This window comes from Theropithecus gelada, chromosome 12, assembly GCF_003255815.1.
Source record: "Theropithecus gelada isolate Dixy chromosome 12, Tgel_1.0, whole genome shotgun sequence".
NCBI classification, from domain to species: Eukaryota; Metazoa; Chordata; class Mammalia; order Primates; family Cercopithecidae; genus Theropithecus; species Theropithecus gelada.
The window spans coordinates 44,471,289-44,484,674 of NC_037680.1; the positions used below are offsets into that span (position 1 = coordinate 44,471,289).

General features: G+C 40.5%; 1 protein-coding gene across 1 annotated transcript in view; it reads right to left on the reverse strand.

Annotated features, from left to right (window-relative positions):
* The window catches only part of STK39 (serine/threonine kinase 39), a 292,241-nt gene that overhangs the window by 100,410 nt on the left and 178,445 nt on the right, over positions 1 to 13,386 (reverse strand). Inside the window, exons 13-14 of the mRNA XM_025405116.1 lie at positions 9,113 to 9,175; positions 7,305 to 7,375 (exon numbers count right to left, since the gene is read on the reverse strand). Coding sequence (XP_025260901.1) covers positions 7,305 to 7,375; positions 9,113 to 9,175 — 134 coding nt within the window. The remainder of the gene's footprint in view (positions 1 to 7,304; positions 7,376 to 9,112; positions 9,176 to 13,386) is intronic.

The window sequence follows — 13,386 nt, forward strand, 5'->3', positions numbered from 1 at the left end:
AAGAAACTACCCTTTTGTCTCCTCAGACTTTTGCCTATGAGCTCCAGGAATAAATAAATAGTGGAGAAATACACTACCTGTAGCCACAATGTATTTGTCTTTTCTCCTGGAGCGTCACATTTTGAAAAGGAAAATATTTCCCAGTTTCCTACTTACAGAATAAAGGTGAGCTTCCGGGGGAGGGGTGTGCAGTGAGGAAGGAAGCCACGTTCCCAGCAGGTAGGGCTGTAAAATGCTATGTCCGAAAGAAAGTCACAGTGACCTTTCCAAGAGGTGGAGAGGGCAGCCACCCACACAGCATTAGTTAAGGACTGATGACGGGCTGGCCTGAACTAAAGTCTCCTACCCACTAGCCTGTGGAGCATAACACACATAAATGTCATGCCCAGATAGGCTCAGGGGATAAGAAACGCAAGCGTACTGCTTCCCAATACCCAACAGCCATGCATCACATTGAGGAGTGATTCACAAAGAGAGTGAGGGCATATACAAATATATGTGCATGTGTACATATGCAGGCATATATGTATGTGTGTGTACATGGAGATATGTGTATGTACAAATGCACTCACATGTATCAGAGCCTTGAATGGAGACGGAAACAAATGAGGAAGGTGCAAAAGAGGGCATGGATTTTTAAAAATCTGATCAACACCAGCCAAGAGCAGCCTTCCAGCTCCCTATCACACAGGATGGTTTAGGGAATAGCTTGTTCAGGCCCAGAGATGATGCAAATGATCCAAAGTAGACTTCAAATGGGGAATGGGTATGAACAAATTGTGTGGCAGGGAACAACAATGGATAGTGGGTTTTTGATACTCAAAGAACTTATAACTTCGAAGGCTATAAAAGAAGGAAGTCAGACCTCTGAGGGGTGCTGGGGTGAGAGAAGAGGGCAGGGGACTGCCACTCTGCACACAAGAGATCAGCCTGACAGCAATTCTATGATTCATATTCACTTATGACTTAAACAGTGTTTCTAAGATGGGGGCCCATGGCTATGCTCACAGAATCCTCTACAAATGTTTTATTTATTTACTTACTTTTTTGAGACAGAGTCTTGCTCTGTCACCCAGGCTAGAGTGCAGTGGCATAACTTCTGCTCACTGCAACCTCCACCTCCTGGGTTCTAGCAATTCTCGTGCCTCAGGCTCCTGAGTAGCTGGGATTACAGGCATGTGCCACCAGATTCAACTAATTTTTGTATTTTTAGTAGAGACAGAGTTTCATCATGTTGGCCAGGCTGATCTCAAACTCCTGGCCTCAAGTGATCTGCCTGCCTTGGCCTCCCAAAGTGCTGCAATTACAGGCATGAACCACCTTGCCTGGCCCTCTATGAATGTTTTTAAATGTTGTGTTTCCTTAATTATAATCACACGCGCATACACACACACACACACACACACACACAGACACTTACATGCTGGGTCATTATTAGCCTCCAGTGATCCCTGTTCCAGCCTCTTAATCCTTCCGCATTTCCCTAGAAAATGGACTCTCCTGGTCTCCTACACAATTATTCTCCTCTCTTCTAAAACCTCCATCACCTTCTTTTCCTTCCTCACTCTCAACTAATGACATTTCCTGTTTTACGGAGAAATTAGAAACAGAAGACTTCCACGCAAGGTACAGTATCCTTGCACCTCTACCTGCCTCCCCTGTCTGCCTTCCTCTGATGGTAGCAGCACCATCCATGAGGTGACCTCTCCTTTCTCCTATCTAACAGATGTCTGGGGATCATCCCTGTTCACCCATTTGAGAACATCAGTCTGGCACTGTCCCCTCCCTCATTCAATTTTTCCTTCTCTATTGAATCTTTCCCATTCACCTGTAAACATGCTTTTTTAAAAAAATCCTTTACCCAACATTCTCATTGAGCTATCACTCCACAGTTTTGATCCCTTGTGTTGGGAATTTCTCTCAAGAGTTATCTTTACTAACAAGTTATCTATCCTTGTTATCTCCTGTTCTCTCCTGCCAATCTCTTGAACCCAGTTGGACCAGGCTTTTGTCTCCATCACTCCACTGAAAACATTCTTGCCAAGGTCAAGTATGTGCTTCATTTTGCAAATATCCTTGATCTATTGATAGCATTTGATGCAGCTTTTCACTCCTCCTTTCTTCAAACACTTCCTCTATTTGTTTTTTAGGAACTTCACTCTCTCTTCTACCTCATCAGCCTCTTCTTCTCAATCAGCGGATGCTTATCTATGCAACACCTGTGACAGTACCAGCCCACTTCTCTTCTCTACCTTCACTTACTCCCTAGATGATTCCACTCATTTCATAACTTTAAATGCCATGGGCACCAACTGTTTCCAAATTTACATCTCTAGCTCAGACATCTTTGAAATCTTGTATCCAAATCCCTACCTGATACGTCCTCACAGACAACACAAGCTTAACATGTGCAAAACTGAGTTCTTTATTCCATCCCAACCTGCAACTCAAACTCTCTTTCCCATCTCAGAAAATAGTAACTCCATTCCTCCATATTTTCAGGTCAAAACCTTGAGTAATCAAGTTCTTTCTCCCAAACCCGGAATTCAATAACTGCTTACCACTTCCATTAGTCCTCACTCTGGTCCAAGTCACATCACCTTCACTATGTCACGGCAGTAGCCTGCCAAGGGACTCTCACAGCCATCTTATAAGGTCTCTATATGGTCTGTTCTCTACAGATCAATTGCAGTTCTCTGTTTAAAATTTTATTCAGATCATATTACTCTTCTGCTCACAGGCCTCCTGGTTTTCTGCCCTCTAACAGTAAAACCCAAAGTCTTCACCACAGGCTATGCAGCCCTACGTGATTTGGCCCCTGCTAACTCTCTGTGCCCATGACCTTGGTTCTGCCTGCACTGGTTTCCTGGCTGTTTTTCCAATTGCTTATAACACGCTTCCTGCTTCAAACATTTGCAAGTGCTGTTTGCTTTGGTCTGTTCAAATATTACTTAATTTGGAGAGCCTTCTGTGGTAGACAGAATTCTAAGATGACCCCAATAAACCCATTCCCTAGTGAACCTACCCTGCATCATCCTCTCCCTTTGAGTATGAACAGGACCTGTAACTATGATGGGACGTCACTCCTGCGGTTAAGTTACGTCGCATGGCAAAGGTGAAGATGTAATTAAAGTTCCACATCAGTTGATTCTGAGTTCATCAAAAGAGAGATTATCCTAAGTGAGGCCTGCTTAATCAGGTAAAAAACCTTGAACAGAAAGACTGAGGCCTTGGGGGTGAGGGTGGAGTAGGGGAGATGGTCCACAGCTGCTCCTGAAAGGGCAACAGTCATGTTGTAAACTGTTCGTGGCCTATAGGAGCTCAGGGTCTCAATCCACAACTGCAAGGAGCTAAATTCTGCCAGCAGCCCAGAAAGGCTTGGGAGAGGACCATGAGCTCCGAAGTGCATGCCTTAATTTCAGCCAGAGAGACACTGAGCAAACTACCCCGGCTCAACTGTACCCGGACTTCCAACCTACAGAAACTGAGATAATAAATGGGTGCTATTCTAAGTTGCTAAGTTTGTGGTAGCTTTTCACACAGCAACAGAAATCTAATATACCTTCTATAATATCGAATACCATCCCCCTTACTCTCTATCCTCCTGACATAAATTTTCCTTCAGACGACTTGGTATATCATACTTGCAATTTGAATATTTGAATTTTTCCTCTCCCCGGCTCTAGAAAGTAAGCTCCTTTAGGGCAAAAAGTATGCCTTTTCTTTTTTCTACTGATACATTACAGCACCTGAAACAATGCCATGCACATAGTAAGTGCTCAATAAATATTTATAGAATGAATGAATGTATTTACCGTTTTCATTTACTTTAGAACACAGAGATCTCAAAAAAGTTTAATACTGTTTAACTTACAACTTCCAAAGGCTATTTCTCAAACTGAAGTACAAGGACATCCCCCCGCTTTCCACCCCACTCCAACAATTTCTGAGAGATTCATGAGTTCACAAATATGAAAAGTAAAAGTCTAAATAACTAGCTTGTAAATATTTAGTGAAAACAAAAGTATACCAACTGCTATGTACTGAATCGTGGCCCACCCTGAAAAAAAATTCATATGCTGAAGTCCTAACCCTCCATGTGATGGTATTTAGAGATGGAGCCTTTGGGAGGTAATTACGTTTAGGTGAGCTCATGAGGGTGGGACCCAAGAGACACCAGAGAGCTTGCCCTCACTCCCTCTCCACCATGTGAGGACTCAGTAAGCAGACAGACAGCTGCAAGCCAAGAAGACAGCCCTCACCAGAAACCAGCCACACTGACATCCTGATCTCCACAACTATGAGAAAATACATTTCTGTTGTTTCAGCCACCTAGTCTATGGTATTTTTTTTATGGCAGCCTAAGTAGACAAATGTACCAACAATTAGGTATCAAAAAGTGTTCCGTGAAAATAAGTCATACTAAAATACATTTCTATTATAAGAAAGTGTTTCTATGTCATTAGATTCAGGAAAATGTCATTAATGTGGTACGTGTTAACTTCAGCAACATATATAATAGATCCCTTTATGATATCCGTCTGAATAATTGGGTTAGATGTCCACTAAAAGGCACTGCATTTGTTACTGGTTGAACAACTGGACCAAAGAACACTAGTTCATTACTGAAAGTCACTCCAGCAGTGAGTGGTTTCTAACAGATGTCAGGAGACTCTTCTCCCTCAAACTTCTAAACACCTTAATCAATGTTTCGGATAAAGATTAAAATGCAGGCTAATCAGATTGGCAATGGACATACATCTAAACACTGGAATATGACACACTGATGATCATGACTGAAGTATACAGTGGACAAGATATGAATCAAAACTATCAGGTTGATTATTAGTGAAAAATGATAAGTTGTATCTAGAGTTGCAGTTCAGAATTAGGCTTGTAGCCCGTTAAAAAAAAATCAGCTGTGTTGCTTGGCTGCTGAGTCATGCTGAACATGTCACCAATGTGCATGGATATTTCAAAAGGCAATGAAAACCTGGGCTGAGAAATATAAAGTGTGTATAAAAAAAAACAAACACATGTTCTTAATACTGTATTCCAGCCTGCTCAGACCACACCTGGAATCCTGTATTTAAATATGGGCACTACATACAAGAGGAACACAAAATAGCCACATAAAAAGAGTTATGAGGTCAAATAGGTTTTAGATGAAAGAAAGTTCAACAAATTCCCTTCTTATAGAACTTCTTAAAATATTTAATATGTTAATATTCGTTGTGATTTCCCAAAAAAAAAAGTGTATGTTCATGTGTGTGCCTGTGCACAGACTGATGAATAATGTACGTTGTTTTTAAACTTATTTGAACATAGAACCCTTTCTTGCTGGAGCATCATGTAGGACTAGTGATCTAAGCCACAAACTTATGAAAACAACCTACACTCACAAGAGAAAATATAAGAAAGGCAGATGCAGACTAAATATTAATAAAGGTGAGCAACTAGTATTGCAAGAGCAATATACAAACTGTATCATGAGAAAAAGGCTAAAGATTCTTATAATACTTTGTCTAAGAAACGAGAAGAACATTCCTTGCAAATTTACAAATGGCTCTCAGAAAAATAAGGGAATACATTTGTCTTATATTGCTCTAGTACCCAGGACGAAATAATATCTAAAGTTAAGGCTCAGTGGTACGTGTTTTAACACATTTTCCAGGAGACTTTTATCCAGACAGTCTGATATTTGCACTAACGGGGATTACAGCCCACAGGAGCCCAGAAAAGAAAAGTCAGTTTAATCTTCAGAAGGAGGAAGAACCATCCAACAATTAAGGCTTTTGTTAGTATTAAAGGGGCCACCATGAAGAAAATGTGAGTTTTAGTATGCACAGAAGCTAGGTAAACATCAGCAGGGACACTAAAAAAAAGATTCCTGCATATATAAAGTGGGCAACTGGACTGTTGGATTCTAAAGGTCACTTCCAATACTGCATGCTCACTGTGCTAGACTAAAACCTCGGTAGTCTTGCTCACCATTGCACCTCAATGACAAACATGAGCCTGGCACAGAGCTCCTGGCACAGTGGGCTCCTCGTAAATATGGGCTGAATTAATGAATAACTGAACAAGTAAAATATAAATGAAAGAAGTACCTCGTTCGAAAGTCAGACAAAAAGGAAATGGACTATCTCATTCTTTAGTGACTGCTAAATTCATGAACTGTGAATAATAATCAAGGCTACTGTCAAATATAAGGACAACAGCCTTGTAATAATTTCACTTCTTGACTGGGCAATTAACTCTGAATTGAATCACACCAAGGGTTACTGTGAGGTTCCCTTGATAAATATGTGAAAATGCAAGACTATAAATGACCATCAGAAGTGGGGGTGATTATGGTGCCAACGGTCTACTTAGATGGACTATGATAACTCAGAGGGGTGGAAACTAACCTTGAGGATGAACCCACTTTTTGTAGCTACAACTCCGAAAATCCCTAGTGGCCAGAAATGAACCTTGATGATGAACCCGCTTTTTGTAGCTACAACTCTGAAAATGCCTAGTATATGCAAGTGCTTTATTTGTTTAATGGTCAGAAGAAATACGTATAACTTCTTTTAAAACATCTTCAAAGATGTGACAGTATTCTGATGGAGCTGGTAAACTAAGCTGTTTATAATTCAGTTTAAACCGTTCTGTCTTGAGATACCAAATTCTTAGCAACGAATATCACAAAGAAGAACCTTTAAAAAATAAAAAAATAAAAAAAAAATCCTTAAAACGGAAAACGCTTTCATTCACTCGACTGCAGACAAAGACTGTACTGTCAGGCACCATATTTGTATTCATTTCCTAGAAGACTGAGATTTCTTTCAAAATATATCTGTCATTTTTCCACAGTGGCTGATCAAACTTGCCACTGAAAAATGTTCTGAACAGGCAACCTGTAGTACAAGCATGGTTTATTTCTGTCAGAGACCGACTGCTGAAGTGTGAAAGAAACTCATTAAAAATCTCTTACTGTGATCTTACATTGTAAAAAAAAAAGAAAAAGAAAAAGAAAAAAAAAAAAAACCTAAGAAAGAAAAGGCAAGGAAAAAAAACATAATGAAAGGTACACTGAGCCTGCAGACACACTCATACAGTGCTTTTCTTTCTTACTCTTCTTTAGCAAGCAATTAGAAGAGCACAATTAGCCCTGGGAATACAGCATACACTCGTGGTTTGGGGAAATCAAATAAGCTAACGATTTTATTTTATGCTAATATTATGAAAAGTTAACGAAGGAGATTAAAAAAATTGTACTATGGGAAAAACAATGCAGAATAAACAACAGCATTATTTACCTTAATCTCAAAACGAGGTTCACAGCGCAAGAAGCAGCTTCTCTGTAGTCTTCATTAGCACTGGGTGGACTCTTTAAAAGGAAAACAGCCAACAGCATTATAAACTGCATCAGGAAAGGAATGAATAAAATCACAATATCGCTCGATTCATAGAGCCACTTCTTTCTGGAAATTTCAAAACTAGATCTTTACACACGCAGGCCTTGTTTGACATTGTAACACCTCCATGTAAAGGTTGTCATGGTGCCTAATTCCCATCACAATTGTGGATATGAATGTTTCCTACGGAAAGCCTCAGTCATAGGAATGGCATCACGAACAACTTGTATAAGCTGTGGTAAGTCCAGCTACCTAAAATGGCACCTCACAAGCCACGCCATGGACGGTTACCATTGAAACTTGGGGACCACGAAGGCTGGGCACCTTAAACCCTGCAATGCAGAGGAAGGAGGGGCCCAGAAGATTCAGCCACTGTTTATCTTTCCTGCCTTTCTCACCTAGAGCCCATTTTCTTGAATACTGATTATTAACCACAAATGTCTCCAATACACAGCCTCTCCCTGTTCTCAGGGAATCCCGGGACATGAGTAGACCTTACTGTTGGAGTAGAAAAAATAAGGCATTTCAGGTCAAGACTTGGCTCTGCCACTGACCTGAAATGCAACCATGAGCAAGCCATTCTCTGAATACTGCCCACCGTAAAAGGCTGCAGGGAGAATAAAATGATATATATGAAAGTGAGTCATAAAATGCTCTACAGTACTAGTTATCCTAATCCCTGTTCCTGTTTCCTTTACTCTCTTTGCCCTCTGATCCATTATTATTCTTAACTTGCCTTTTATCATTCAACCAATCCCTACAGTTTATCTCAAAGTCTCTTACTGAGTTGCCTGATACAGTGCAAAGACCTAAACCGAATCCTGACTTGGCCTCTAACCAGTGGTGTGACTGTGGGGGAGCCACTTCACCTCTGTAAGTCTTCACTCCCTCAGCTATAAAATAAGGGCCCAGCATTAGCTATCTGACCTCAAACAGGCTTCCTGAAGCCAACAAAATCACTCTAATTATCTCCCCAACATATGGTTAATTTTATAAAACACAGACCAAGTAAAACAGAAATGAATTTAAATTGGATATGTAGAGTTTGAAAGAAAGAAAATTATGATCCTGACAGTGGCAATGCTTTATAGTACAATCACTTTGAGAACAAAAGGGCTTGCCTGTTAATTATACAGCAGAACCAGAATGCAGCCCTGGGCTCTGCTTCTATGCCCCTAGGTCTTTCCATGGATTGCTCAGCATCCCTCATCACCTCCCACCATGACTCACAGCACACGTCTTCTGTCCCATAACTTTAATAAATATGCATTATAAATGCATGTCACAGTTACTGGACTATTATTTTTACAAGGCAAGTTGTAGAGATGAATTGGCCCATAAAATTCAATGATAACAGAATTATGAAAACAGGTTACAGAAATCCAACCAGGAGCAAAAAAGAAAAGTATCAATTAACCACAATGTTCTGTGGCTGGAATATAACAGAATGGTTTTCTTTCCTTTTCTTCTTTTCCACAGTACCAGCAATTTGAGGAGCAGTCTGGTAATCAATTCTCACTCCTGAGCCTATCATTTAAAGGTTGGAGGTCCCACAAAGTACGGTCAATAGCAACCTATTTAAAAAGAGAGCTTATAAGCCCTTGATTTGGAGGCACTACCTTGAAATTGTCCATCTTTCTAAAACGCTGCTTTTTTAAAAGATCTGTCTACAAAGCATCTCAAACGGAATGACTGGCAGAGAAACATACCTGAGAGTCATGCACAGACAAGGACTGTATTTGTTCAGGGATGGTGCTGGCGTTCACCGCAATCTGTTATGAGAGCCATCGTTACAGCATTCAAGAAAGCCAAAAGGAGACACAGTGAGTGTGGTTACATTAAGTCCCAATTATCAGACCCAATAATTTCCAAACGATCATAAAGCAATGTTTACCAAAGTATGGCTCTTTGACTACCTGTGTTGGAATCACCTAGGACAAGTGTTAAAGATCCCTAGGACGCTCCCGGCCTATGACTCAGAATTCCACAGAGATGGAAGAGAATCTGTGTCTTTACCAAGCTCCCCAAAAAACCCTCATTATACTGTTAAAGAACCACTAAGCTAAAGTGAAAAGGCATCAATTATTTGATATTTTAAACTTGATAACCAAAAGATGTTGTAGGATAATTTTTTCTCATTGGACAATTTCACCTAAGCTTAACAGACCCTCAATGAAAGAATGTTAGGGTTAATAAAACCTACCCCTTTAATTGTAACTAGGAGCAATTATTCACTGTATTTCAAAAATATATAAGGATAGTTGCATTTTTAAAAGACATTTACCCAAGAGAAATGCTAAAGTGATTGACAGGTTATACTCTTCTCTCAAAGTCAGAAACCCAACTCTAAGGTTACACCCAAATTATTTTTGCCTGGAGCTCTACTTTTGTGAACTCTGCCCTAGAGCAAAACTTGAAAGACAAAAAAAAAAAAAAGAAAAAAGAAAAAGAAAAAACTCAAAGAGAAACAGCAATGAAAATGAACAAAAGGGATCTCCTAGTTCTAACCTTACTATCAATTCTAAATCAGAAACCATCAAAAATTATTTGTGGGAAGAGCCTTCTAAAGTTGAAGAGCATAAAGAATTCTTACTCTCCATGCTTCTTCCAAAATAACTATGGTGGTAGTGAAGTAATAGGGAGAAGTATATTGATGTCTGCAATTTACTTTGAAACACATCAAAAAGTTAAGATGGACTGAAGGATGAATAGATGGATATATATGTGACAGAGCAAATACAGTAATGATGATACCTAGATTATAGGTATATGGGGTTCACTATACAATGTTTTAATGTTGCTATATTTATTTTTACAATAAGATGTTAGGGGAAAATGACTATGTTAGAAGAACAAACTACCTGTATTCATTAACCAGCCAGAGGATCTGGGCCTACTTCAAATGGTTTCTTGTAAAGAACCTTTCAGGGTGATTCCACAATCTTAACTTAAATTTGTGGTACAACCAAAGGCCACATCAGTACTTATAAACAGCACTGTGACTTCCTTTAGTCAAAGAACTACTGTAACCTGAAAAACCTTAGTGGCATTTACTAAGAGGTAAAAACTTCTGCTTCCCCTGGGGAGACCCATCTTCTGCCCTGCACAATCATCAGGATGGAGGGCTAATCAACAAAGTGGGGGGCTGGAACCCCACACACACCCTGCAACCTCACTGTGTAGGTGTAACCCTGAATACAATGAGGGGACCAGCCTCCACTCTGATGTACAAGCAATATGGTAATTCCTCAGAAAATGTGCAGAGATGCACAGGAAAGCTGGACAGGGAGGTAATACAGTTTGGATATTTGTTCCCACCCAAATCTCATGTTCGTGGTGGCTCATGCTTCTAATCTCAGCACTTTGAGAGGCTGAGATGGGTGGATCACTTGAGGCCAAGAGTTCGAGGCCAGCCTGGGCAACATGGCGAAACCCCTTCTCTACTAAATATACAAAAATTAGCCAGGTGTGGTGCTTTGCGCCTGTAGTCCCAGCTACTTGAAAGGCTGAGGCACGAGAATCACTGGAACCCAGGAGGCGGAGATTGCAGTGAGCTGTGATCGTGCCACTGCACTCTAGCCTGAGTGACAAAGTGAGACTCTGTCTCAAAAACAAAGAAAAAAAAATGTCATCTCCAATGTTGGAGGTGGGGCCTGATGGCAGGTGTTCGGATCATGGGGGTGGACCCCTCATGAATAGCTTGGGCCATTCCCTTGGTGATAAGTGAGTTCTCACTCTGAGTTCACATGAGATTTGGCCATTTAAAAGTGTATGGCACCTCCTCCCCACTCTCTATGTTGCTCCTGCTTTCACCAAATTATGTGCCTGTTCTCACTTCGCCTTCCACCATGAGCAAAAGCTCCCTGAGGCTCTCCCAGAAGCTGAGCAGATGCCAGCATCAATGCTTATACAGCCTGCAGAACCGTGAGTCAATTAAATCTTTTCTTTCTAAATAATCCACTCTCAGGTAGCAATGCAAGGATGGCCTGATACAGGAAGCCTCTGTACAAAACATCTTCCTTGACAACAAACTGTATTCCTCCAAATGTCACTACTACAGATCCATTCTATGGGATTAGGGCATGGTCTTTTGGGTATACTCTTCTAAGTGTAAAAACTTGTAACAAATCTAACACATTACGCAGCTGTCAATTTATCAGGGTTTTTCTTTTCCTTTTAAACAATTTGCTATAGGATGGACATTTGAGAGAATGAGTGTTTTGATGGGAAGGTGTATTAGTCCGCTTTCATACTGCTATGAATAAATACCCGAGACTGGGTAATTTATAAAGAAAAAGGAGGTTAATGGACTCGCAGGTCCACATGGCTGGGAAGGCCTCACAATCACGGCAGAAGGCACAGGAGGAGCAAAGGCACATCTTACATGGTAGTAGGCAAGAGAGTGTGTGCAGTAGAACTACCCTTTATAAAACCCTCAGATCTCATGAGACTTATACACCATCATGAGAACAGCATGGGAAAACCTGCCGCCATGATTCAATTACCTCTCACCAGGTCCCTCCCATGACATGTAGGGATTATGAAAGTTACAATTCAAGATGAGATTTGGGTGGGGACACAGTCAAACCATATCAGAGGAGGAGGCAAAAACAATGAATTAATGTTGAACACCACCATGGCAATAGACTTTGTTGGGGATTTAGAACAGGATAAGAGAGGAAAAGATCTCACGATGGAGACAAGAAAGAGACAACATCTGCTTTCCAATTTTTCATAGAGCTCTGCCTAACGAACTCCTTTTCTGCTTTTGCAAATATTATAGCTAAATGCAATGTGCTATCCTGGATAGGATCCTGGCAAAAACGAGGGGCATTAGTAGGCAAACTAGTGACATTGGAATAAATTCTGGGGCTTAGTTAACAGTCACACAGCAGCGCTGGTTTCTGAGTTGTAACAAATTTGTCAGGATTACATAAGAAATCAACAGTGGGGGAGACTGTGTTAAGAGTATATGGGAACTCTGCACTGTCTCGGCAACGTTTCTATGAACCGAAAATTATTCCAAAATCGGAAGTTCACTTTCAGATATACTGCAGATTTCTGGTAACATATCTACCTTTCCTCACAACTACTCAGAAGGGCAGTCACCTGCAATAACCACATCTTTTAGAAAGTGGTATCATGAAAATATCAGGTTAAAGCAGTCTGTGATGACTAAGGATAACCATAATAAAAGTGGAGGGAGAAATCAAATCTCTCTCTCCATCTCCATATGGGTATAGAACAAACATGTTTGACAGCGTACGGGCATTTGGAAAACATGTTTTCATAGAAATAATACACACACACACACACATATATATATATATATATTTTTTTTTTCCCCCTGAGACAGAGTTTCATTCAGTCGCCTAGGCTAGAATGCAGTGGCGTGTATCAGCTCACTGCAACCTCCGCCTCCTGGGTTCAAGGGATTTCCCTGCCTCAGCCTGCTGAGTAGCTAGGATTACAGGTACATGCCACCGCGCCCAGCTAATTTTTTGTATTTTTAGTAGAGACAGCATTTCACCATGTTGGCCAGGCTGGTCTCGAACTCCTGGCCTCGGGTAATCCACCCGCGTCAGACTCCAAGTGCTGGGATTACAGGCATGAGCCACCACACCTGGCCCATAAAAATAATTTTTAAAAGCTAACAGCAGTCTTAAATAAAATGTGACAATAGCAATAAGTAATATAAGGGAAAAATTAGTTTTCACATTGCAATTAATTTCTAATAAAATTAACTCAATTTAAATACCAAATGTATTTTCTCCTCAGAGCAAACTCCCAGAGTTAGGAAACAGAAACATTTCCATAATTAGCCAAGTCTAGAGTCTTGATAACAAAACTTTTCAATGTACCTTTTGTGAACCCTACTGGGCTTCAGCCAGAAACCTTTCCCACCTGCTTCATTACCCTTGATTAAATAAAGACAACTTTTCCAAGGGATTTCTGAAACATTTTCTTTTTTCTTATTTTTATT